General features: G+C 35.6%; 2 protein-coding genes across 16 annotated transcripts; one reads left to right on the top strand and one right to left on the bottom strand.

Annotated features, from left to right (window-relative positions):
• Positions 1–500: 500 nt before the first annotated feature.
• On the bottom strand, positions 501–21,667 carry LOC145126091 (cation transporter HKT1;3-like). The gene is made up of 3 exons (XM_079061500.1): positions 20,436–21,667; positions 1,010–1,240; positions 501–871 (listed from the first exon to the last, which is right to left on the bottom strand). The coding sequence occupies exons 1-3, from the start codon at positions 21,518–21,520 to the stop codon at positions 667–669; spliced, it is 1,521 nt and encodes a 506-aa protein (XP_078917626.1). The 5' UTR covers positions 21,521–21,667; the 3' UTR covers positions 501–666.
• On the top strand, positions 11,160–15,360 carry LOC145126092 (uncharacterized). 15 transcript variants are annotated; one of them, XM_079061504.1, is made up of 11 exons: positions 11,164–12,487; positions 12,609–12,631; positions 12,788–12,848; positions 13,189–13,231; positions 13,684–13,745; positions 13,899–13,918; positions 14,058–14,080; positions 14,440–14,514; positions 14,581–14,658; positions 14,774–14,872; positions 15,138–15,360. In XM_079061504.1, the coding sequence occupies exons 4-10, from the start codon at positions 13,226–13,228 to the stop codon at positions 14,858–14,860; spliced, it is 351 nt and encodes a 116-aa protein (XP_078917630.1). In that variant the 5' UTR covers positions 11,164–12,487; positions 12,609–12,631; positions 12,788–12,848; positions 13,189–13,225; the 3' UTR covers positions 14,861–14,872; positions 15,138–15,360. The 15 variants fall into 15 exon arrangements, 9 of the variants coding, with proteins under 9 accessions (XP_078917633.1, XP_078917630.1, XP_078917629.1 ...); XM_079061503.1 differs by having other exon boundaries at positions 12,788–12,860; XM_079061502.1 differs by having other exon boundaries at positions 12,788–13,099.
• Positions 21,668–25,863: the final 4,196 nt, after the last annotated feature.

Here is a 25,863-nt window from a genome sequence, read left to right as displayed (position 1 = left end):
AGAAGAAAATGACAGACGGTAGAAAGTCCCCGGCCGTTTCTTGTGTTTTTTATGAGAAAATGTAAAAGTTTTAACTGCAATGACCAAAAATGTCAAAATGACTAAAGAATTAAAAGGGTTGAAATTAGCAAGTTTTTAGAAAAGGGATCAAAGTTGTCAATTCCTTAAAGTGGACCATCTGCAAAAACCAAGGACAAATGAGACAGAATTGTAAACAGCTCGATAAATAAAGGACCAAAACTGCCAAAAAATTAGGAACTTTGTTCCTAACTTTAGACATACTTGTGACAAAGGTCACTATAAATTATTGCAACGACAGTTTACAACAACAGTGATGTTGCTGCAAAGGAACCATAACTAGGAAGTCTATAGCGACAAACGTTATGACGTTAGCTACAACTTTTCCACCTTTAGCGATCACATTTTCCCTCTTAATATGTGCTTTCCGATGTAGTATATGTGTTTTTTCTTGTAGCTAGTGTAGAGTGACACTTATAAAATACATTTACTTTTCTTTTCACATTAATGGGTGGAAATACTCAGGTGTAGAACTATATTTCAATTGACTTATGGCATAATAAAACATTAAAACAGAAAATAAAAGAGGCAAGAAATCTAGCAGACACTAGTTCCATCCACGACGGATTTCAGCCGACTTTATTAATACTAACGCTGAGATAGCTTCCATACTTTACCTCCTCTCTTGTGAAACTTTCTAAGTCTTCCAAATATCATGGCCAAAATAAGAATCAGTTTGCTAATATTACTCCATCTTCCAGCAAACCCGTACCATGAATCTATGCAGTCTCCACGAGGTTGAAGTTGTCTTTTGCAACTATAGCCCAATGAGAACCCCACATTTCCATAAGCACTATGCATAAAAAATAATAACTTATTAAAAATTGATAACATCTATATTGAAAATGAAGAACAGTATTTATTGATTTGATGGTAGAACCAGCAATAATTTAGTCGCTATATTGAAAAGTTTAGCCGAAGGAAAGCTAACCTAATGACTTCGAAAATGATGTTCAATACACTGAAATTCAAAGGGTCTTTCTGCATATTATCACTTTCTGTAATGCAGATAAGCATAATAATAATGACTAAAATCGGAAGTGGTGAGAGTAGCAAGAAGCCAATTGAACTCTTCTTATGTTCTTTAATGTGATTAATGGCAGTTATGGGTAAATTGCGTTTATCTTCTCTTGGTAAGAAATAAGTATATGCTGGAAGGTACCTGGGACAAAATAAACACAATCTTTGTTACTAAATGATACACTAGAATTTCGTTTTATATTATAAATTGCTATTAAGAAAGCAAGCCACATATAATTTCAAAAAATAAGCCTACTTCCTTACACAAGGACGCCAGGAACTAATTAAGCCATAATTACAAAAAGCTTAACAGAGAAATACCCTATCGTTAGGGTTTAAACACTTATATAAACGATTCAAACGATTTCACACCAAGAGTAGAAATGCAAATGAAAAACAAGAACACACTATTTATCGCGGTTCACACGAGCAGAGTGATCAATTACAAAAAGCTTAACAGAGAAATACCCCATCGTTAGGATTTAAGCACTTACATAAACGATTCAAACGATATCACACTAAGAGTAAAAATGCAAATGAAAACAAGAACACAATATTTATCATGGTTCACACAGAGTGATCGGTTATGTTAATGGACGAACACGAGGGAGAGAGAGAGAGAGAGAGAGAGAGAGAGAGAGAGAGAGCATAGTTACCAGAAACGGGGTACGGTACGGTACGGGGTTCGCGACATATACCATATCGGGTACCGGGGGGGGGGGGGGTAGGCTTATTTCGGTACGAACCGGTACAGTGTATTGTATAGTCCGGTACAGTGTGCCTAGTTCTAAGACGTTTCATAAAATATATGTATAGTATTACTTAACAATTTAACACTTCAAAGTTCAGACATGAAATACTTAATAACAAAAGTAACAATTACCAAAACACGAACAAAAGAAATACCACAATTACTTCATCATAATACTTAATAACAAAAATATTAAAATACCATAAACTAGTTTATCCGCTGCCTTTTTCCTCTTTCATTCTCCACGCTTTCATCATCAAGGTTCTCCCACACCATTTCCTCTACGCCTTCATCATCAAGGTTCTCCCACACCATTTCCTCTAGACGAGCACTTGAACATTCAATGTGATCACTTTCCGGATTGATGTCACATTTTTTGTTGGGTCCGGCTTTGTAAGATTCTGAAAACCGGGACAAAAGTCTAAGATTAGAGTGAATATACACAAGTTTATCCGCTCTTGGGCCATTTAAACGATTCCTTTTGATGCTATGTATATGAGAGTATGTACTCCAATTCCTCTCAGCTGAAGAGCTACTAATCGGCTGCGAGAGGATTCGTTTTGCCACGTCCGCCAAATCCGGAATCTCTGCTCCATATGTTGCCCACCAATCAATCGCGTCCATAGTCACCGCATCGGCTTGCGTCCCGACCAATGAATAGATTCCTTTCTTCATGTGAAAGGTTGCAAATTGCTCTCTCAACTGTTTCTCTTCTTCTTCACTCTCCGAAATTTTTTCAAATGCTTTCAAAACACCAACAATAACTTCTTTGTCTTCGTTGGGGGATTTCTTTTCATGCCTCCTGGTGCCAACTTTGCAAGGTAATGATTGTCATAATATTTAGGATTTAAAGCAAATCCTAAACAATGGAGGGGGATAGTCATCTTGTCCCACCTTTCGAGCACAATTTCTTCAACTTTATTGTAATACATTGAGAATCTATTGTCCCTCATAGTCATAGCCTCTTTGATTTGACCCATCATATTGTCCATTCGTTCATATATTTCTGCTATTTTCGGACCTTCACCATCACAAAACTTTACCATGTAAAAGATAGGTTTTGTGACAGCCAAAATGTGAACAATATCATCCCAAAAATCTTCATCTTTAATTGTATCTGCCACTTTATTAGCAAGTACCCGAGTGTGCTCATCCGCCTTGTTGACCCATTCCCGCCACGAGTTTACGACAATAGTAGTAGCAAGTGCCTCCCTACACTCGGTTAGTCTTTTCAACAATATGTAATGCGATGCAAATCGTGTTTGTGCAACCTTCAACAATTGCAATTTCGATTTCTCTCTAAAGAAAGCTAAGGCGTCTGTGTGGTTTAAAAAAAACGTGACAATACCCTTCCCTCTATTATATGTATCGGACAGCCAGTCAAATTGCTTCGCCATGTCTTTGAAAATCAAATTTAAAGAATGTACACAACAAGGGGACCAGAAAATATGTTTATATACCTTCTTATTTCCCGTCCAGCCGCCTTGCAATTCACCGCGTTATCGGTTACAACTTGAATAACACTACTTGGACCAATCTCCTCAATAACTTGTCGAAGAAACTTAGCAATCTCCACCCCCGTCTTCTCAATCCCCGAAAAGGCCTCCGCATACATAAAAGTTGCACCACGTGAATTTTGTGCAATAACATTTATAAGCGGTTCACTTTTTACATTAGACCAACCATCGGAGATAACAGATACTCCTTGTGTTAACCACGTGTCTTTGACCGGATCAAGTTCTTTGCCTACTTCTCTCACACATTGATCAAGCAACGAAGTTCTAGCTTTTTCATATGAAGGTGGCTTGTAACCTTCCGGTGCTTTCTTAATAGCTTGAATCATTTCAAGGAATTGTGGGTTCCGTAACACATTAAACGGAATCCCATTAGCACACAAGCCTCGAAGTATCTTCATGTCAACCTCCTCTCTCTCGAGCATCTAAATGCATCTTCAATCCTTCTTTTTGAAACTGAGTTTTTTTTAGAGCAACGAATTCTTCAATGATTTGGCAGCAACACCATTCTTTTCTGCTTCTTTCACCCTATTATATAGAATGTCATAATACGAGTTACTTTTAACAAGAACCGGACACCTTTTGATCTCAGCTGTTTTCCCCACAGGAGGTCCAAAAAAGTGAACATGGATTCTAGTATAAGAGCTGGTATATTTGCCTTTACAGTGGTTACAGGTCCAACGTTTAGAACCTCCACTATTCTTGTTTCTTGGAACTTCTTCATATGTAACTTCTTCATGGAGTGGTTTTCTTGGATATTTCTCAACATTGTTTTTGGGGGCTGTTTGTTCTTGTTGAACCTCATCATAAACATGGATTGTTGTTTGATCTTGGGTCTCACTAATGTGAGTGCCTTCTGTTTCACTTTCGGAATGAGTTGGCTGAGACTCTGAATTTTTTTTTCTTCCAAATGCCATTCTTCACAATCGGATACACAATTTGTAGTGGAAAGTGGAAACTAGAAAATTAGAAATAGCTGAAATCGAAATTGAAGACAGAAAGCTGAAATGGAAATTGAGTTTGAATGTCCGATACAAGATGACAAGGTCTATATATACTAATCTCAAAGATTTCCAAATTACAGTGTGAAATTAACATTGAGAAGACTAAGCATCGATCCATCGTATCTAGGTTAGTCGACGATTGGAGAAATCGAACAGCCTATGTGAAACGCGGCTTATCTCCCGCCCAAATCGCCATGGCAGTCGACCCATAAAATCTGATCGGAAGCAACAAAATCGACTTCAGGTACGTTCTATTTTGACTTCTGGGACACTCGATTTTGACTCCAAGTACGATCGATTTCGACTCCAGGAACGTTATTAGGTTCGATTGGGATCGCTATTAGGTTCGATTGGGATCGCGATTGGGGTCGACTGTATCCAATTCGAAGTACGTTCATATATCACGTACCGAACCGATTTCTAATCGATTGGGCACAGTGCGTTTCGGTACGTGGTACGCCACTAGTTGGGCGTTTCTGGTAACTATGAGAGAGAGAGAGAGATTATAAATGGATCAAAAAGCTTATTTTTGTGCCTGAATTTTACAATATACATCATTTTTTAAGCTTAAAAAAATAAATTTATGTTAATCAATGTAATAGATCAAAAATGTCCATGTTGATATTTTTGCTCTTGTTCATTTGGATTTTTGACCTGTCTTACATAGGTTCTTTTTCTCTTATTCTATAAGATGATGAGAGTTAGACTTCCTTGTATGAAGTCCAAAGTTATTAAATGTATTAACAGTTCATTAACTTTTTTACAAGTTTGCCTAAGTTTATTAGGTCACCTCCACCTATTCTACAGGTTGGTGGGAGTTGGTCTTCTTAATTTGCATGAAATCCAAAGTATAACACCTCATGATTTGCATCGGAATTGACGTTTTTCAATTTACTTGTTATTAATGAAAGTGCAACCAGTGTGTCTCACGGGTTCCCACCGCCTAATCTATGGGTTTTGGTGAGAGTTGGACTTCTTCTTTTGAAGTTTAAAAATCTAAAAGGAATTAGCAGATTTTATCTTGTGTATACAAGATTGACTAAGCATATTAGGCCTCCACCACCTATACTACTAGTCTTGGCGAGAGTTGGACTCATATTACACTAGTACATAAGTTATTTAATAACGCGAAACATTTTTCTTATTTTGAGGCGGTTGCTTGTAAAATCCGTCTTATTAAATGTCTATAGCATTAAAAAAAATAAAAGAACCGCATTAAAAAAGCACCAAAAAAGATCACATGGAGCATTTGTTAGTGCGGTTAAAAAAGAATAGCATTAAAAACGATTTTTAGTGCGAATTGTTGTGAACGCATCATTCAATTACGATTTTTTGATGCTGTATTTTATAAAACACATTATTAAATCACGATTTTTGGATGCTCTATTTTATAAAACGCATCATTAAAGATCAAGCTTCCTCCTCATATTTTTGTTCTCGAGCGATGCTCCTTCCAAATTTTCATTCCTGCACGATGCCTTCATCTCGCACTATATATTTTCTTAACCTAATTTCATTTGGCCACACTAACCCTAACATCATCGACTCTGCCACCCTCACCACAACCGCTGAGTCCTCTTACACAACATCACATTCATCGCTGATTTCGGCTGCTACCACCTCCGTTATCTCTGATTCCATTCCACCCCACTCCTATCATTGCCGATTCACGACTTCAGGTCAAAACGTGATGAATCTGATTTCTCTTGGAAGCGTCACCTCCATTATAACCATCTTTGTCCATCGCCATCAACCCATCGTCAAGACTCTCGGGTATGTTTATGATATTCTGATTTATAATTTTGATTCATAAAATTTCTTAATGTATGTGTTCTGATACTTTGATTTCTTAAGTTAGGGTGTAGAAGAAACAAGGGGCTGGGCTAAGAAGCTTGTGAAGTTCAAAAGAGATCACATATGTTCGTAAATGAAGATATAAATGTGGATAAAACTAAAGAAAAAAGGAATACCCTCATGTCTTTTATCTACAACAATTGTATCTCTGAAAGTTTTTTCTTTTGTGTTGGCAATCTTTAATATAACTTGTGTAATTTACCTTTTGATTATATGGATTGTATACATTTTGATAAGATTATTTTGTAATCTAGCTTTGAGTTCCTACTAAAGTGTGGTAACAGATTCAGAGGTGGACATCTTCTCTAAAGGTTTGCAAGATACCGAAAAGTGGTTATATGAAGAAGGCGATGACGAATCTAAACATCTATATATTAGAAAAGTTGAATATCTTCCAAAGGCAGTGTGCATACCACAAATTTAATATGCTTATGTTGTTATTATATCAAAATGAAAACATATACAAGGATGAAATTGTAAGAAAGAATTGTATTCTTGGTTAAATAATTTGAATCTTGCCCATGGATTATGCCTTTATAACTTTTATGATTCATGGGTTATTTTTGTTGTTTTGTTTCTGTATTATAATTTAAGGTGGTTTATATAGTAAGTATGGTGGTGTTCTTGGATACTGAAGAGTGGCTATATGTTAGGTGCGATTCCTTTTTTTATTATTTAATGGTGCGGTTTTTGCATTTAATAGGGTGGTTGTCTTTATTTTTTATGGATAAAATCATTTTTTTTGGTGCGGTTGTCATATTTTTTGTGGCGGTTTTATAACCGCATCATTAAATAAGAGTATTTTTTGATGCTATATTTATTGGTGCGGTTCAATAACCACATCTATTAATCATTTTAACCGCATCAACAAAAGCTTTCTATACTAGTGTTATAATGTCCAAATAGTTTCAAAATGGAATTGACAGATACGAAAAAAGATAAATTCATCATGAACAATTAAAGGCGAACCACGTCTCAATGTTTTTATAATATCCGGCTCCTCGAGACCCCAATTTAGGCAATTCAATATGTTCTGAAAGCTAGATAGAATTATCTACAAGTTTCATGTTTTGAGTTTTGTCAAATTCGGCCGTTAGTTCATAATCGATGTGGAAGTCGGGGTCTGTTTACGGACGAAAAGTAAATCCGAAATTAAAGTGCAGTCAAGGGCAAAAGTTGTTCTAAGGCTGAAAGTTGGAGGGACAATAATGTACTTATGCTTTATATTTTTATGTTATACGTGAAATCAGAAGGGGAGGACCAAAGCCTACGCAAGGAAAACCTACACTACCGCCATTTCTTCTCCATAGCCACAACATCTATTCTACACATATCATATTTCATCGGTTCATGACCATTACCAATATGGCAATATCACCGCCATACAAACGTCACCATCATCAATATTTTTCCAATCAGCATATTATGTTTGTGGAAACAGAAGGAGATGGAGAGGGAAGCTAAAAACCACACTTGCAATCAATTCGCTTGAAAAGTGATTCTTTTGATTTCATGCATGGTAATCTGTTGGCAATTGAGAGCAAAACAAATTGGTGCCTTCTTTTCCTTTTAATTCTTTTATGCATGTTATTTTCTTTGGCAAATAGATAGTATTTCAAGTTATTTTTCTAATTAAAACTTGAGTAAAAAAATTACGATGTTAAATTTTTATTTGGTTATTGATTTGGATTTTAATTTGATGGAGTAGGTTTTTATTAAGATTTAGTTGACTTGGTGAGATGGTAATTTTAATGTAGTTGATTTGTTTGAACCAATTTTGTTGAAATCTAATGACATATTCAAATGTATGTTTATTTTAAAAATATGAATATTGATGGGTAAATTTGATTTTGGCTATCATTTGATCAACATAAATTATGAGTAGTTTGTCTTGCTTAATTTTTGTATTTTCATGCAATGTTGACTTCGAAATAAGTTTTATTTGTGACATCGTTTGAATTAATATAAGTGTATGATTTTGTTATTTCACTTAAACTTAACATAGACGTGTGTTATGACACTTTTAACAAAACATCCAACTTAATGCTTTTTAGAACCATGGATTACATAGAGATATGAATAAATGGTTTTAAATCGAATCAGAGAGGTAATTGATAACTTTTGTTAGTGTTAAGTTATTCATTTTTACATAATTGGTTTGACAGTTTAATTGCATTAGAAGAACCATCGAACCTGTATAAGTCAACTAAATCGTGTTTTTTTTCTCATAAATGTTAAATTGTTGAATTTTGTGTGCTTGTTTATTCGATTATTATAGTTTTCGTTAGCACCTTAGATTAAGTTTTATTTTTATTTAATAGCTTCCTTAATTTAATTAAATCAACTACTTTTTACATGCAATTACCTAGTTCACTCTATCTTAGGATAGGATAATCCTTGTGGGTTCGATATTTGGTCTTACGACTGTCTTACTTGCACCTATTTCTACTCCAACATCAACGTATTACCTCAAACAATTTAGAAGTATAAAACTCATGTATCATGTATGCTTGGAAAGCATGCAATTTTAGCTTTGGATACATGTACTATATGGAGTTATGTAAAGGAATATTTGACTTTTTTCTACCGGCTACTCATATGCATTATTCTTCTTTTTTTGGCCTAGTGTGTTCAAGGGTCTTTTTTTGTAGCTTGTATATATAATGATTTTTTGTAGTTACTGTTATGAAGATCATGGGGATGTCCTATTCTCTCCGAAATAATATAGTCTTGTTAAAAAACAACCTGAGTTTAATATCATTTTTTATGAAATGTAATGTTTAAGCTTTCTTTCATGGAAGCAATTAGAGCTCCGATAAACCTACACATACTGGGATCATATGTTAAAGTAGTGTAGAGGAAGAAGTTGTAGATGATGCAAAGACTGGACCTCCCGCTATCTAGAGATCCATTAGAGAATGACATACTCTATTTAGGTACTCTTTATCTGATAATCACTTGTTGTGTGAGAACTATGTACATGAGTCATATCTAGAGTGAATAGTCATAAAAGACTCCATATAGTGAGCGAAAAATATGGAGACGAATTTAACACACTACATAACATAAATATTTTGAGTTAAAGTTGGGATAAATGACATGAAGACATGCAAGGCTAGATTGGTGGCCAAAGGATTCCAACCGAAGGGAAATGTTGATTCCCTAGTTGCAAAGATGACTGCAACTAAATCAAACATGAATATAGTAGCCTATAAAGATCTCCGACTAAATATGGATAAAGCTTTTCTCCACGATGACCCGAAAGATCAACTCTATAGGGCACATATAAGGAGTTTTCTCATAGTTGGTAAGAAAAATCAGGTGTACAAGAAGAAGGAAAGTTTATATGGAATGAACCAAACTTCAAAGAAGTAGTACTTAAAGTTTAATGACTTCATGAAGAGGATGGGGTACACAAGACGTGAGATGGATCATTATTGTTACATGATGAAATTTATCTCCTCCTGCATCATCCTCTAGCTGAAAGGTAAAAACATGTTTATTGTTAGTTCTAACATGTAGAATATCAACGAGCTTAACATACAGTTGTCCAAAGAGCTCAAGATGGTGAAATTGGGAGTTCCTAAGCTGAAGAAAGTCGTTAGTATAGAGAACTCAATAGATAAATGTACCAAGGTTTTTATCACAAAGAAGTTGAAGTTTTTCATGACTTTAACTTCACTTCCAAGAGTTTAAGAGAGATGGTTGGAAGGAGAAGAAGAGAGAGAGAGAGAGAGAGAGAGAGAGAGAGAGAGAGAGAGAGAGAGAGAGAGGAATGTTGAAGATTTGAATGAGCGAGAATGACTAAGTTGTTCAATCCTTTAAGTAAGATATTGTTGTGGTGTGAAGTCTTGACAAAAAGGTGCTATTGGTGAGCAAATGTGGTCATGGTGAGAAAAGCTACTCTTGGAGAGTAAATGTGATACTGGTGAGAAAAGGAAAGTTGCCATTGATGAGTAAAGGTGCTCTTCGAGAGTAAATGTGCTCTGGAAGGATAAATGTGCTCTTGGTGAACAAATGTGCTCTTGGTGAGCAAATGTACTCATTGTGAGCAAATGTGCTCTTGGTGAACAAATGTACTCATTGTGAGAAAATATGCCCTTGGTCAGAGAAGGTGCTCCCTTGGTCAGAGAATTCCCTCTTAATGGAAATATGTTAACTCCTCAAACTTTCCCGACATTTAGAGAAAAACCTATGACATTTAGAGAATGCGTTGGAAGCATCAAAATGCTCTTTAGGTATCCAAATACGATCTATCACTCACAACTATGTGTTGCCTTAACTGAATGCACTACACCATAATCATAATGAGCTTCACCCTTCTGAATGTGTCCATGTTACTTGGTAAATCTATTGGGGTCATGTATAGGTGATGCTTTGTTCTTGAATACGCTCCAACAGTTGGAGAATGCACTGCTGGAGTTGACAATGTGTTGCTGGAGCTGAAAATGTGTTGGTATTGATCTTTTGGAAAATGTTGAACATGCTAAAGTGCATGGCAAGTGGGCATGCACACTCCTCAACATTGAAGATTCTAAAAGCAGTTGTATAGCGTCCTTTGATTGGCTGTTTCCATCTATCAACGAATTATGGATGACCATGGCCCATTAAAATCCGGGCATCCATATGTTTTCCTATAAATAGGTACACATCTCCATCTACATTCTTCACGTAGAAAATTAAACAGTCCACTCCTTCATATCGTGATATATATATATATATATATATATATACTTATATATATACATATATACATACATACACACAGAAAGATATATATATATATATATATATATATATATATATATATATATATATATATATAAACGATGGTGCATGAGCTGAATATGACACATGACCAATGATTATATATATATATATATATATATATATATATATATATATATATATATATATATTAAAGTTCTGCAAAATAGTAACAGTATACTGCATTAGGATTTGGCATAATTGATCCCTTTCATTTGCTGTAAATCGGAATTGGTCCAGCTATTTATTGAAATGGCAATTTGGTCCTTGCAAGAATAACAGTGCTTAATGTTCAGTCCATGGGTCGTCTACGTCACTCTTCTCTTTCACCACCACTGTTCATTCAGCAAACGTGTCATCTTCTCTTTTACCACCGCTGCCACCGCCTATGGTTTTCCTCTCTCTACCTTCTAGGACCTTCTCCCCAACCCTCTTCGTCATGTTTATCTTTGCGACATTCACACCACCGACTCCATTCGATCCTCCTGGATACGTTTTTGGGTCGCTTAACACGATCCACCGCCTCCACTAATGGACTTTTGCCTTCCAGTTCCTTCCACACTCCGATGCTCTTCCAAGCGACGACTTTCCCCAACCCACCTCCACCTGGTACGCTAATTTCTTTCGTGTACGACTTGTCAATTGAGCATCGTTTTGGGTGTTCTCAACATAGCTCTCTCCGATGAGCTCTACAGCCGTTGTGGAATGTCCGAAGGCGTTACGCTTCAGTTCCGTCTTCTTCAAAGATGTTCCCTACATCACCACCGTTCATGGCTATAATCGCCACCAGAGCCGAAGCCCTTCCGCTCCAATTTCGATCCACCTCAGGCCATCGCCATAGATCATCGCAATAGAAGAAACCACCAGCGTCTTCTCCTTCTCAGGTATCAAATCAATCTCCTAATACCTCAAATCGATTTCATTCTGAATTCTTATGAAGGTATCACCGATCAATCAGACGCTCTGTATAAGTAGTTGACCTCCGGTGGCCCCTTTGTGGTGTAGTCTTCGTCTGGTAGTTGACCTCCACCGACTCTTAGCTTGATCGGAGAAGAAGGACGAAGGCTTCAGCAGGAGCTGTCGTCAACTGTGATGGAAGAAAGGGGTTGCTCCGGTAGCGGATAGCGAAGGGTTTTTTATTCGATTAGGGTTCAGTAGGAATCACCGTCCGACTTCGACTCCAGGGTAAACGTCTCTTCGATGAAAACCAAAAGTATCCTTCCTCACCGTTATTCCCCGTCACTGTCTCCCCAGATTAGTAGACTTCTGTTGGTGCACCGCCTAATTATACGACCAAAAAAACCCCTCCTCCTTTCTATCTTTCAATTTCTGCACTTTGTGGTGGTGTAATGTCGATTACAACTCATAGAAGTGCAAACGATTTTGTTGTAAAGAAAAAGAGAAGGAGACATAGGAACTACACCCTTGAAAAACAGAGGGAGACCTCCTCATAACTGATCTTCCGGGTTTCGTAAGGCGGACGATTTGAACGAATCCAGGTTTTATTCCATTGCCGACTCTATTTATTCCCTTCCGTTCTCACTCTACTGTGCCCTTATATGTCTTATTGTGCCTTCCGATTGACTCTATGTTATTGACTTCAACCTTCGAATTTCCCAGCCCCTGCAGCTTCCATTCATCATGTAAGTTTCTTTTTCAGTTTCTTATTAATATGTTTATTGATTCAATTTTGGTTAAATTAATGATGAATTTGGCTTTTCTGTGTTTGGCTCTATTTCTTCCCTTCCGTTCTCACTTTATTAATATGTTTATTGATTCAATTTGGGTTTGTTGTCTAGGTTTGATAGTACTTCACAATGAGAGGTTGTACTGGACTCTTTCAATGTGATTTCTAGAAAGGTTTTTTTTTTTGTAAGTTTATCTTCATATAACCTTGCTTTCAGTGTATTATTTGTTTTAACGAATCACTTCCATAAGCATTTCCAATCAATTGCCTTCTGGAACAAGCTTTTTATTAAGGGCAAAAATTGAACAAAAAATAAGGCAGGGGCAAAATTGTCCCACGGAACCCAAAAACAACTACGGGAAAAAGAGTACTATGCCTTCAAAGATGCAAGAGCCAAAGTGGACCCGAAATAAAAGAAGAATAAGTTGCTACTTTGATATTTATCTGCACTGATTAAAGATAATTTACCTAATTGCCCTTGTACTAACTTTTTGTCATTTTTGTTTATTGAAGGTGCCAGTACTAAACGGGTAGCCTGCACCGTTAAAAGATGAAGGTATTTTTTTTTTTTTTGATTCTTTTATCTGTTTAAAGAAAAGGTAGTTTGGTTTCAACTAATTTTTGAAAAGAAAACCTTTTCCGTTGTAGATACAAGGTCATCATATTTATATACTTTTGTTAGCTGTGATGATATCTGCAGAATGAAGCAAGAGCCTAAGATTGATCAGTTGTAAAAAGTTTTCTCTTTTTAATTTTAAAAATAAGAAATACGATGTTTTTTCCTTTTTTTTTAAATCATTTAGAAAATGAGATAATAAATAATTATATTACTTGAAGCAACTGATGTTCCAACAAAATTATTAAAATATAACTAAGTTTGAAGTTTTATTGTTAGTAAGTTAGTTATCACTATAATGAGCACTTCCTTTATGTAAATACACTAACTTGTCATCAATGTAAAATTGAATTAAAATATAACATAAGGCCCTGTGTTCTATCTATTCGCAGGTATTTCCAGAAAAAATGAACTCTGCTTTCATGATTAACCGACTCTCAAAGCTTTCTTCTTGGTACTTTAATTATAGTCCTATATCTCTTCAGTTATTTGTGAAAATTAAGAATCGTTTGAATATCAGCCAAATTCCAGAAAAAACAACATCATTCTATTTGACCATTCTTTTTGAGGTTTTTTTTGGGTTTTTTTTTTTTTTTTTTTTTTGCAGTGGTGGCAGCTTAACAGCAGGTTATTAAAGGAAATTTCAGGCTTAACTGAAACCTTTTAACGTAAAATTAATTTTTTTCATTGGAAATCATGGTTCAATCACTCGATTCTTTTATGTTGCAAGGAGTTTGGCAACTAATGAGTTGATCTACTTCAATAGGATTTCACGTGCTACATTACAATGTAAGGTTCATTTCATTCTAAATGGGGTTCATTAGCGCATAATTGGTCGGTTGATATAAAGTATTAAATATTAACTTATGGTTAAAAATACATTAGATTGTCGCTGTAAAAGTGCTGTGCAAATCATCAAAATGACAAAATCTTATAAGAATTTTCTTAACAAAAATCTATCAAGTTTTTGTTGATATTTTTCTTGACATAAGTTAGCCTTATTAAACCGAAAAAATTACATATAGTTCTTTAATTACCCCATAATGGTATGTTTGTCTAAGATGTCTTCCCAAATTCTTAGTATATAGTTGTTATGGGTGATATATGCTGCATAGTCCCAATTAAAATCCATATTTTTCTATAAACAGGAGCTGGAAATTTTAAATGGCCGGTTGCTGATACATATGATAAGCATACGCAAGGCAAAGGTCAGTGCTAAACAGGTAATTTTTGAATGACTGTTTCTACAACTTCACCATTTGGTGACTTATTGCTTTCTTTTGTTATAGTTTTGTGTTAAGATAGATGAGAAAACACATTTACTAGCCGGTGTGGTGAATGTCAACGGGAGAAGAAAAAAACCAAAGGCAAAAGCGTTAGAACCTCCAAACAGCCACTAAAAAGAGAATTATCAGACTTAAAATACGTCAAATGTACATATAGCAGGAAAATTAACCAACTTGTATCTGTTTCAAATTGCAGGAAATAGTAATGTACATTTTTACTATTAGGCTGGAGGGAGTAGCTCGCTGGCCAAGCTCGCCAAGTCCACTCCCTAAGATGTGCTAAGCAAGTCGCCAGGTGAGGCCCGCTGCCTTATTAGAAAGAGGAAAGAAAAAGTTGTGAAGAGAATAAGGGATTGTGATTGGTCCTTTTTATTTGTTTTTTCTTTTGTTCAAATCAGATGCCTTTTCATTGGTTTTTTAGGTGGAAGGTAAAAAGTGATGTTAATGTGTGGCTATTATAGACATGTACCTAAATATTTTACAGTTACAATGCCTTATCTTTAATTTTAAAACACTTTGACATTTGTTTACCCAATTTTTTGTTGGCTATTGTTTTATAGGAAAAAAAAGAGGGGAATTTTTTTGCACATCTGTGATTCGTTACGGCTGCTATTTATGGACCCGGAGAAGAAAGATACACCAGTCTTTCAAAGAAACCAACTTATATTGTGCATATGAAAGTACATGCCTTTATTAGACAAAACATAAAAGTACATTTCTATTTTAGACATCACCGACCTTTCTAGTTTACAATTATGATGCGTAAAAAAAGTTGGTTAAGAAGATTTTTGCTTTGTACTAATGTGAGTTTTTCAAGTAGAAATATTAAAATAATAATTGAAAATGTTAAAATAATAATTCATTGTAGTTTGTTAATAAGCCTAAAAAATTTCATAAGACAACTATTGATTAGAGTTTGTGTTCGTTGCTTTATTTTTACAACTACTTAAGAAATTTATTATTGTTTATTTATTAGAACATGAAATTATTACGAGAAAATTCGTTCATATTATTTTAATTTTTAAACTAAAAGTATTAAGTTAGAAATACTAAACGAAATCAACTTCCTAAACATTAATGTTGGTTTACATTTTTGCGTAACCACTCTCATTAGTTTTACAAACCAAATTACTTTTTCCATAGATTAAAACTATGGTAAGCTATAGGGGTGTGCAATAAACCACACAAACCGCATAAACCGTCCGCACTGCACCAAACCGCACCGCATAACGCGGTTTAAAACACCCGCGGTGCGGTTTGCAGTTTGTATTTTTGTTAAACCGCATTATGCGGTGCGGTTTGCGGTTTACGATTACACAATTACGGTTTAAACCGCACCGCATTGATAAAATCAATTAATGATCATATATATATATATATATATATATATATATATATATATATATATATATATATATATATATATATATATATATATATATATATATATTCGAAAATATTTTGATATGTCCTAAATCAGTGACATTATCTTATGTTTTTAAAATGTAATCTTAATTAATCTAAAATTTTACGCAGTTACCATATTTTTTTGTCTAAAATTCATTTTCAACTAAAATTCAGTGACCATTATTTTATGATCACTGTGTTTTCTTAACTTATGTATATTCATAAGTAGTTAATGACCACAATTATTTGACCACAAAATCAATTTCTTAATGACCACTTAGTGAGCCTTTAGTGATGACAATGATAGTATTATCATTAAATTTAAAGTAAATAATTAGTCAAACCGCAAAACCGCATGTAAACCATATAAACCGCCCGCACCAAACCGCACCGCATAATGCGGTTTTGAACGTTCGCGGTGCGGTTTGCGGTTTCTAAATAACTCAAATTGCATATGTGGTGCGGTTTGCGGTTTTGGCTCTAAACCGCACCGCGCACACCCCTAGTAAGCTAGAATAGTTTTTTGAGTTATAATAGTATGATGTTAGATAAGTTGTACATGGAGTTTGGAGAGCTTTAATACTAAAATTGTTTTAGTGCAATTAACCAAATTTATTTATTGCTATCGTTGTTTAATAATTTTTGTAGAATGTTTAAGAATTGTAATAGTTAACAAAAATGTCATTAAACAATTTTTAAGTTATGTATTTTGAGTTATAGCGGTTAAAGTCATAATCATAAAGTTCAAACGTTATTATATTAAAACAATAACTTATTGCAATTAACACACGTTTTAGTTATGTTAGATGATTATTGATAAATATAAAATAGAAAATTTTCACATGGACATGCATGTACAATCATATTGTAGGTTCTTTGTCTTACTTTTACCATCATCAGATGATATTTTGTTACATTATGTTATGGAATTGGTTTCTTCAATTTATGTATTGATTTTTTAGAAGGGATGTCCTAATTTTGAGACACTTCATTTGCAATAAATTTAAAAGAAAATATTTTCATAAGAATAAATTAACATTTCTTATTTGGACCATTATCCGTTTATTTTATTATTGGATATTTATCGGTATATTAATTTAATCACTACAAAAACCATTCTTATTATTTTATTTTGTTTGTCTAGCTGTTAAATTTATATTCACTTACTAGTTTATAACCCGTGGGAACCACGGTTATAAAAATAATTAATTTTTATAATAAAAATTTATAATTATTAATCAATTATTTTAAATAAATCATTTTAAATAAATTATTAATTAAGAGATATATCAAAATTTTAAAATTATTATAACTTCAAATTTAACATATAATTATAAAATATAAATTTGAATTTTGAAATAAGTTGCCTAATATATCTAAATGACACATGACATAATATTAATGAAGAATTGTATTAGAGTGACATTTGTTAAAATGAGATTAAAACTATTCATTTATTACAATAGAAATAACAGACTTTTAAAGTAATATCATCCAAGATAAATAATTATTTTTATTATACTTTTAAATGTTATTATTTATTAACTCTCACAAATGAATGTACAACACCGTAATTACTAGATACTTTTTATTATATATTTTTAATATGAAGAAAATAACATATAAGTTTGAAATAACAAATACATAGATTTATTAAGTATTATTCAACCATTATACATATTACAATTTTTCTACTTCAACTTCTAGTATATGTATGTTTTTTGATATAATATTCAAGATAATAACAAAGATTTATACGCATCATCTGATTTAATGTATAAATTTTGTTAATTCATAGTTACTAAATAATGACTAAGATATTATTAACAAAATATATTTGTTATTACGTAGGTCTGTCGAAAAAATCCGAAACCCGTTCTATCCACCCGACCCGTTCCGAATTCGGGTAGAATGGGTCGGGCAGAACGGGTAACGGGTATGAACATTCGGGTAATAGGTTAACCCGATAATAATATAGGTCGGGTTTTAGGTATGAATATTTATTTTCGGGTATACCCGAATACCCGGATTCGTTTTTTTTAAATAATACCAAATATACAATGCAGTCACGTACGCACACTTCAAATAAAACAAAACCCTTTGTTTCCTTCTTATGAACGACGGCTCGACAGTCGCCGCAAACTTGCAAAGGGAATACGACGCTGAAGCTGAAGCCCTGAATCGTCATCACAATTCTCAGTCTCTCACTATCGCACAACATCGCAATTCTCAGTTTCTCAGTTTACCCTTAACCCTCATCGACTCCTCCATTTGTATAGGATTGGGAGAAGTTGGTATGTCTAATTAGAGCTCGGATTGGATATGGAAATGAATATGACAACGTGAAGATGCAAGACTTTTTTTTTGTTATGTTTAGACTTTTATGTTTTGAGTTGGGTTATGACTTATGAATTTTACTCTTTTTGTTATGTTTAGACTTTTATGTTTTGAGTTAGGATATGACTTATGAATTTTACTCTTTTGTTATGTTTAAACTTTTATAGTTTAGTTGGGTTGGGTTTAGACTTTTTTTGTTGTGTTTAGACTTTAATTATTTAGACTTTTTTTGTTGTGTTTAGACCTATTATTCCATGCTAATCATATTCATGGTTTTTTTTATTTTATCAAAATTTGGAATGGAATTAAAAAAGTACATAACATACTATAATCATTTGTATTGTTATTATATATGTACTTGTTAATTGTATGAAGTATTTTCCTACCCAATTCTTTATTAAACCAACCAACATGTAAAAAAAAATATTAAAAAAAAAAAATTATCAATAAGTGTCATTTAAGAAATTTTCGGGTATCGGGTATTATTTTCTTAAGAAAATACCCGTTCTACCCGAAACCCGAAAATTTTACACGTTTGATACCCCTATTATTATGTTGACTTTTATAATTTTATTGGTTGCGTATGGATTCACCTATAGTAATAAATATTACAGTTTCATTCCTTTTAACCACGATTTGGTCAATCAAATCAAACAACCTTCCTCAGACTTATAAGTACACAATATGAAGTTTGGTAATTTTTATTTTACACATTGAAGTCTTTTGAATTTATAACATTAGAGCATACTTCTTCTTAATTCTGTTTATATATATATATATATATATATATATATATATATGTATATATATATATATATATATATATTAAAACAACAATAGCACTAATTATATATATTTTGTGATAGCGCACAATCACAATCTTTACAATGAAAGGGTGGGGTACCATCACCTTGCTGTCTTGCAAAGTGATACGTCCAAGCCGAGAGATGAACACACAAATGAATTATAGAAACCATATGACATGTCGAAGTTGACAACCTGAGTACCTGACTAATGGCCAAATAAAGAACATCTTATAGAGAACACCAATCAATGCTCTAAGTGAGACTAGTATTCTTTTCTGTTCTTTAAAAATTCTTCTACTTGTGTAAGCTTTATAATAGTTTGTAGTTGTATTTTTGGTGAATTTTAGATCAAATTTTGGGAAGGTTTTTTCTTCGGATATAACGTGCTCTTTAAACCCTTTGAGGATTCTTGCAATCTTTTATTTTTCCCTAGCTAGCACACCCCTAGTCGTAATATACTTGCTTGCTGTTCAAAATTTAAATAAAATACTATGTAGTTGTATAGCTGTTAAATGTTCTATCTCTTCATGTGTTGTCTGATAGAAATTTAGTGTTTCCGTATCAGCATATACTTGGTGTAACCAAATACTAAAATTGTATGAACCTTAGATAAAAAAATTATGAAATAGTTGTAGTGACTAGTGGAATTAAAGCATATAACATTCTAAAATATGTCCTTATATTCTACCCATAAAAATCCATATCTAGCTAGTTGACAAAAAGTAACAAATATTCATTAGAAAGGATTTGTACGTTCCGAAGAAAAGGTATTGCTAAATATACTTTATTAAGCCTTAGTGTAGAATATATGTATATAAAGTACGTATTTGAGATAAGATCTGATATGCCAGCAGCATAACTTAAGTTCGAATATCCAATAGAGAGTGGTGAAAAGCATTATATGAAATATATGTGGTTCTAAGTGCGGTGTCTAACATTCAATTCATTCGGACCACACCGTTGCCTACCTGCCAAGCGCATATGGTGGGACCTTTTGTCTAAACTGATTAAAAAAAACAAACCTTACAATACGTTGTAATCAATATTGAATATCATTTCACGTTTAAAATCCGTCCGACATGTATGTACGTTCACAACTTAAATCATGTTTCGTTGACCCTGTATGTATTATTGTTGCATATGGATCACTAGCAATTCTAATCGTGTAGAATTGAAATTCTGTGTTTTAGTCGAATAGTAATTAAATCTAATTTGTCATCATGTAACATTAAAGGTATCTGTGTAAATGAAGGTAACTAAGCGCGTAAATTATAGTATAGCAATGTTGAGAGGGGAGAGAATACTTACATCATCGTGACAATTAGAACAATGATTGCTGGAGAGATGAGGGAAAGATCAAAGACTGATTCGCCTGCGTGCCTGGTATTCACAACTTGAAACAAAGAGCCTATTACTTTTTCGGAAGGATTCAATCCATCCATGGCTTGAGATTTCCAGCCAATAGAGATTAAAAGCACAAACTGAATCACTATGAACCCAATAGATGTTAGAGCAAGATACCAGCAATGCACCCCTGATAACAAATGGTAATACCCCAACTCGGCTTCATTATCTAAAACATACTTCAATTCCTCTCTACTATTTATTTTACCGAAAAACAATAGTAAAAGTCTGAGGAACACAGGGTACAATGTGTTTCCAAGAAGACTTAGTGGGATTAGAATCACAAGCAGGCCTAAGTTTTTCTTGAAAACCATCATGCTTTCATTGGTTGGGAGATATCCGCAGTTGGAGAAAGTAGAGATAGTGGTAACAATTGAGAATACTTGTATATTAAGATTCTTTTTTATGAGCACTTCTTTTGCCGATGTAACAAGGCCTACATACAAAGAAACGAGAAGAAATCCACTTATATGCAAAGCAACGAAGTAACTTACCACGATAACCCCTAAAAACATCATTGAGTTGTACTTTAAGTGTATATCGCTATTTGAAGTGTTGGATCTGCTCTTCATCTTCTCTGACAACTTAAATTTCTGGATTTGAAGTTCAAGCATTGAGGTGAAAACTTCTCCTCCCAATAGCATCAGAATTGCCAAGGAAAAGAGTTGGGTATTCAAGAAAACCTCCATCTCAACTGTGGCCATGCTAGATACAGTCACTGCTGAGACAGCGGTGAAAAGAAGATCATAGCTTTTTGGGCGATTCATAGGATTCTGTGGCTCCAAAATGGCCAAAACGAAGTACCCTAACATGAATAGGGAAACAAAGTACCAGATTTGCCGCCAAAAAGGGTCCAGTCGAAGGAGGAGTGCCCGAAGTAAAGAAGATAGTATGGCTCGAGACCAGTGGCACAAACATCTCAGCATATGGTGGAATGACGTTAAGCGTTCTAAGATTTTGCTTACAAACGTAGCGGCAGTGATCTTCATTTTTTTTTTTAATATTTGCTTCTCATTAGAGAACGATTGGAAGTATATAAATTGTTTTTTCTGTTGGCAAACCAGTTTGAGGATAGTGGAATATCGTATACGTAGGAATGAAACATATATGTGGCTTGCGAGTGGCGACTTCCAGAATCAAAGCCACCATCCAAATGCCCATGAGAATATAGATACTATTTATGGGCTATTTGGCCAAGCCTATGACTTTTCTTAAGCATTTTTTAAAATATAGCTTATAATCTACTTATAGATTTTGTCATTTTGACTTATTTTCGGTACGACTGTAACACCCTGTTTATTTATTAGTTAAATAAATAAATAAATTAATAAATTTACGAATGCGTAGTGATCCAAAAATCGATAAATAATAATAATATAGTAAGGTGCTGGTTTCAACGGTTAAATTGTCGCGATTTTAGAAGTTGGAGGTTAAAGTGTAAGTTCCGGACTAGTTTTGTAAGTATTTATGAAGGCAGGGACTAAATGGTAACTTTTGGGACTTCATCTAAAGAGATTTTAGAGGCTAGGGGCCATTTGGTAAATATTGGATCAAAGTTGAAAGGATTTTAAGGATTCAGGGTTTAAATGGTAACTATTGGACTCTGTTTGAAGAGATTGGAATGGGAGGGACCAATTCCGCCATTTTCGTTATAAGTTTGCATGGAGACGGGATTTAAGACCCGTTGCCCCCATGTTGCCCTAACCCTAACCTCCTTTCTTTAGCCGCCACCCTTATGCCTCCCATCTTCCAGCCGCCGTCCTCACCTCCCCATCTTTTATTCCCGGCGTTGCCACCTCCTAATCTCACCAGAACCGGCGATCAGCGCCACCCACGTAGACCGGTTGAGGTCGTGGGCCACCGGAGATGTTCCCCGACGAGTGTCGATGTCGAAGTAGAAGTAGAAGAACGCGATCTGTCGCCGCTGCCGGTTGCAAGGCGGGGTTGCGACCTTCCTCCTCTTCCCCGTTTATTCTATTGTGTGTTCCAGCTCGTGTATGCGTCTGGATTTCAGTGGTCGTCGTGTGATGTTGGCTGGAGAGCAAGAGGGCCATCATGGCAGCCAACCATGGTGGTTGTCGACATCCAAACTCCTCCTACCGCCACCAGCCACTGCGAGTGGTGGCTATGAGTGTGCGTAATGGTGCTATGTTTGCACTCATTCCAGTTGAAGCCGTTTTCCATGGGGTTGCTTGATCGAAAATCCAAAAGAAACCACCGCCACCACCATGAGGTGGTGGCTGCCATCGTGAAGCAGTCGCCGTTGCCGCCGTGAGCCACCAAGTGGGTGGCTCGACCGTTTGAACAAATTGGAATCGAGGGTGTGTAAATTGTTGAGGGTGTTTGTTGGCCGGAAAACAAAAAGGATACCTACCGTGGCCGCCAGCTATGGTGGCTGCCGCCACGAGCCACCACCGGCCACCACAAGGGTGGTTGCGTGTATGTGTGGTTTAGTATAGTTTGTGTGTGTGTGTGTTTATTTTGGTATTTTCTTTGTAAATTGTAAAAATGGAATAATAAAAGAAACCCTAACCACCATCGTATGGTGGTGGCTGCCGCCTCTACCGCCACCGGCCGCCGTGTCGGGTGGCGGTGTGCTTTGCCTCGTTGTGTTGATTCGTTTAGGGTGCTTGAAACCCTAATGGGCGCAAAGAAGCCCTAATGGGCCCAATGAGACTTAATGGGCTTAATAAACCCTAATGGGCTTAATGATATTCAAGTGGGCCTAATAGACCCAATAAAGCCCTAATTGACCTAAAAGCCCAACAAATTGATAAATGGGCTAGTATTTGGGTTGGAAACCCTAAGTAGGGTTTGGAAAACCATTATGCAAATAAAACCCTAATTTGTGGAATTAATCGGGACACACGGGAATTATTTAATAACTGGAGATATTAAATAATAATCATTGGCAAAAATTAATCTAAGCAATATTGGACTTAATGGATTAAGTCTTTAGTGGATTAAGTCCCTAATGGGTTAAGTAGGAAAACTTAACCCTAATCATCATTTTATGTGAAACCCTAATTTCACTTGGGTTTATTGTTGAGCCTTTCTAGTGGGCCTTGATGATTGAGTTATCAATGGGCCATCCAAGATCAAGCAAAGGGACTAGAATAATTGATGGGCTTTGAAGTAAGGCCCATATGAGGGGTTGGGCCCAATTTTGAAAATTGGGCCATAGATGGGCCACAATTTGGGCCTTAACGATTACATGATGTTGGGCCTCAGAATAAGACCATGTACAGGCTTGGGCCCAGTTTGGAAGGTTGGGCCATATGTTGGGCTTTGATTCCTAATTGACTTTGGGCCTATGGATTGGGCCTTGGGTTTAAATAAAGCCAAACCTGGGGTAATGTAGTAATTATCCAAAGTAGGTATTTATGGTTATGTAGTGGGACCCAATTATTAATTGGGTGATGTTTTGATATTGACAGATCGGGAATCTGTCATCCAGCAGCTGGGGTTGAGTCTGCAGGACTTCAGCAGCGTGGGATTGAGTCTGCGGGACTTCAGTGTCAGGTGAGTTTTCTCACTATACCTTACCTGGAATGGTAACTAGGTGTGACCGGAAGGTCTTATGTGTATGAATGAGTTATGTGACCTTATGTGATATGTGACCGGAAGGTATTATATATTTGTATGAGCTATGTGACTTATGTAATATGTGACGAGAAGGTCTTATATATGTATATTCGTATGAGCTATGTGACTTATGTGATATGTATATGCTGTATGATTTGGGACCGGAAGGTCGACAGAGTTATGGCCGGAAGGCAATCATAGTTGAGGCCGGAAGGCAAGTCATGGTAGGGCCGGAAGGTCTACCAGAGTTGTGGGACCGGAAGGTCCCACTGAGACACATTGACCGGAAGGTCTTACAGAGCTATAGCCTCGAGTGGCTAATATGTATGTGGTATTTTGGGAACTCACTAAGCATGCGTGCTTACCGTGTTATGTGTTATGTGTTTCAGATACATTGTTTTAAAGGAAAGGAGTCGGCTTGGTCGCAGCACATCACACTATGTTTTCCGCACACTGGATCATTGGGATTACACTCTGATATAGTTTTATGATACTCTAATCATTGACACTCTGATTTTTGATATGAAATATTATTATGAAAGTTTTTATATTGATCGGTTTTATAAATAAAAATGAAAATTTTTGGCATTGAATTTTGGGTTGTTACAAGTTGGTATCAGAGCTTTGGTTTGAGGGATTCGGGTACACTCTCGGGTGTGCCTAAACTCAATAAGGACATGGTATGAAAATTTTTCAAAAAAAAATAAAACCATTTTATAAAAAGGAGTTTGAAAAAGAATTTGGATGGAGAAAAGAACTTTAAAAAGAACAAGGTGTGTGATGCGTGCAATCAGCCGAGCTCAAGTAAGTTTTCCCAAGATACCATTACATGTTGTGATATGTTATGATATGATATGATTATGAGAACTGCATGCTAGATTAGGGCTAAGGATCTAGGAAGGATGCCTTATATGCCTACCGTATGTGCTTGTAGACCTGCATGCTAGTACTGATCAGTCAGCGATAGGATAGCCTGTTTAGATTATGCCTGATTGTATGAACCTTTGAATTGCATGTACAAATCCCTGAGTAGAGGATAGAAAGGTTTGATTGGAATAGGATGGTTAGATTTTCCATTGTCTGAATGTTGCTTGCTTGGTGCTTTGGGGGACTCTTAGTAATGTGAGCTCGCTATATTCATGAGGTAGCTAGTTGTCATTATTGGGGATCTTTCAGCAGCTGAGGACTGGGTGAGTTCGGGAACCTAGGGAAGCCTAGGATATGATTCAGTGGGTTAGTAGTGAGGCTCAGTGAGACTTGGGTGTACCAGTTTGAGGAAGTGACTTGGAGGATTCGGGAGGATTGCTGAGGAAAGTATGGATAGGTGTGGAAGGTAGTATTGGGCCCGTACTATTGAAAGCACAGGATCCATACTCGAATCGGTAAGAGTCTTGGAGAATCTGAGAAGCTTCGGGGAGAAGTTTGTGACTCGGTTGGGAACAGAGGATGTTCCAGTTGTTGCAGCTTAGCCATTGGCAAGTGAGCTAGTGAGCGTGTCAGACCCTGAAGGATATAATTTACAAGAGGTTGCAGATGTGATAATCAATTTGGAGCACCTTAAGGAGAGAGGTGCGTGCTAGGTGCATATAGAAGAGCGTCTTGGGAAGAGACCCATGACTTCTGATCAGCGGGTGAAATGCCAGCAGGGCCTGAGACAGTGTAGCACGTACAAGAAAGTGCATAAGGGAGTCTGTCACTCCAAGGGTGTAGACTGCTACAGGTGTGGCAGGGTTGGTCATGTCAGCTG

The sequence above is a fragment of the Lactuca virosa genome, chromosome 7 (genome assembly GCF_052849685.1).
Source record: "Lactuca virosa cultivar CGN04683 chromosome 7, Lactuca_virosa_CGN04683_v6, whole genome shotgun sequence".
Classification (NCBI taxonomy): Eukaryota; Viridiplantae; Streptophyta; class Magnoliopsida; order Asterales; family Asteraceae; genus Lactuca; species Lactuca virosa.
The sequence above is the reverse complement of the archived record's forward strand: the minus strand, read 5'-3'. Positions and strand labels throughout refer to the sequence as shown.

Bases quoted from the DNA above. Each gene is read 5' to 3' on its own strand.
- LOC145126092 (XM_079061505.1), top strand. The intron at 13,746-13,898 runs GTACTTTAATTA...TTTTTTTTGCAG, and splicing joins CTCTCAAAGCTTTCTTCTTG to TGGTGGCAGCTTAACAGCAG. The intron at 14,515-14,580 runs GTAATTTTTGAA...CTTTTGTTATAG, and splicing joins CAAAGGTCAGTGCTAAACAG to TTTTGTGTTAAGATAGATGA.
- LOC145126091 (XM_079061500.1), bottom strand. From the start codon at position 21,520: ATGAAGATCACTGCCGCTACGTTTGTAAGCAAAATCTTAGAACGCTTA. The intron at 1,241-20,435 runs GTAAGTATTCTC...ATTTTGTCCCAG, and splicing joins GTTCTAATTGTCACGATGAT to GTACCTTCCAGCATATACTT. The intron at 872-1,009 runs GTTAGCTTTCCT...TTTTATGCATAG, and splicing joins ATCATTTTCGAAGTCATTAG to TGCTTATGGAAATGTGGGGT.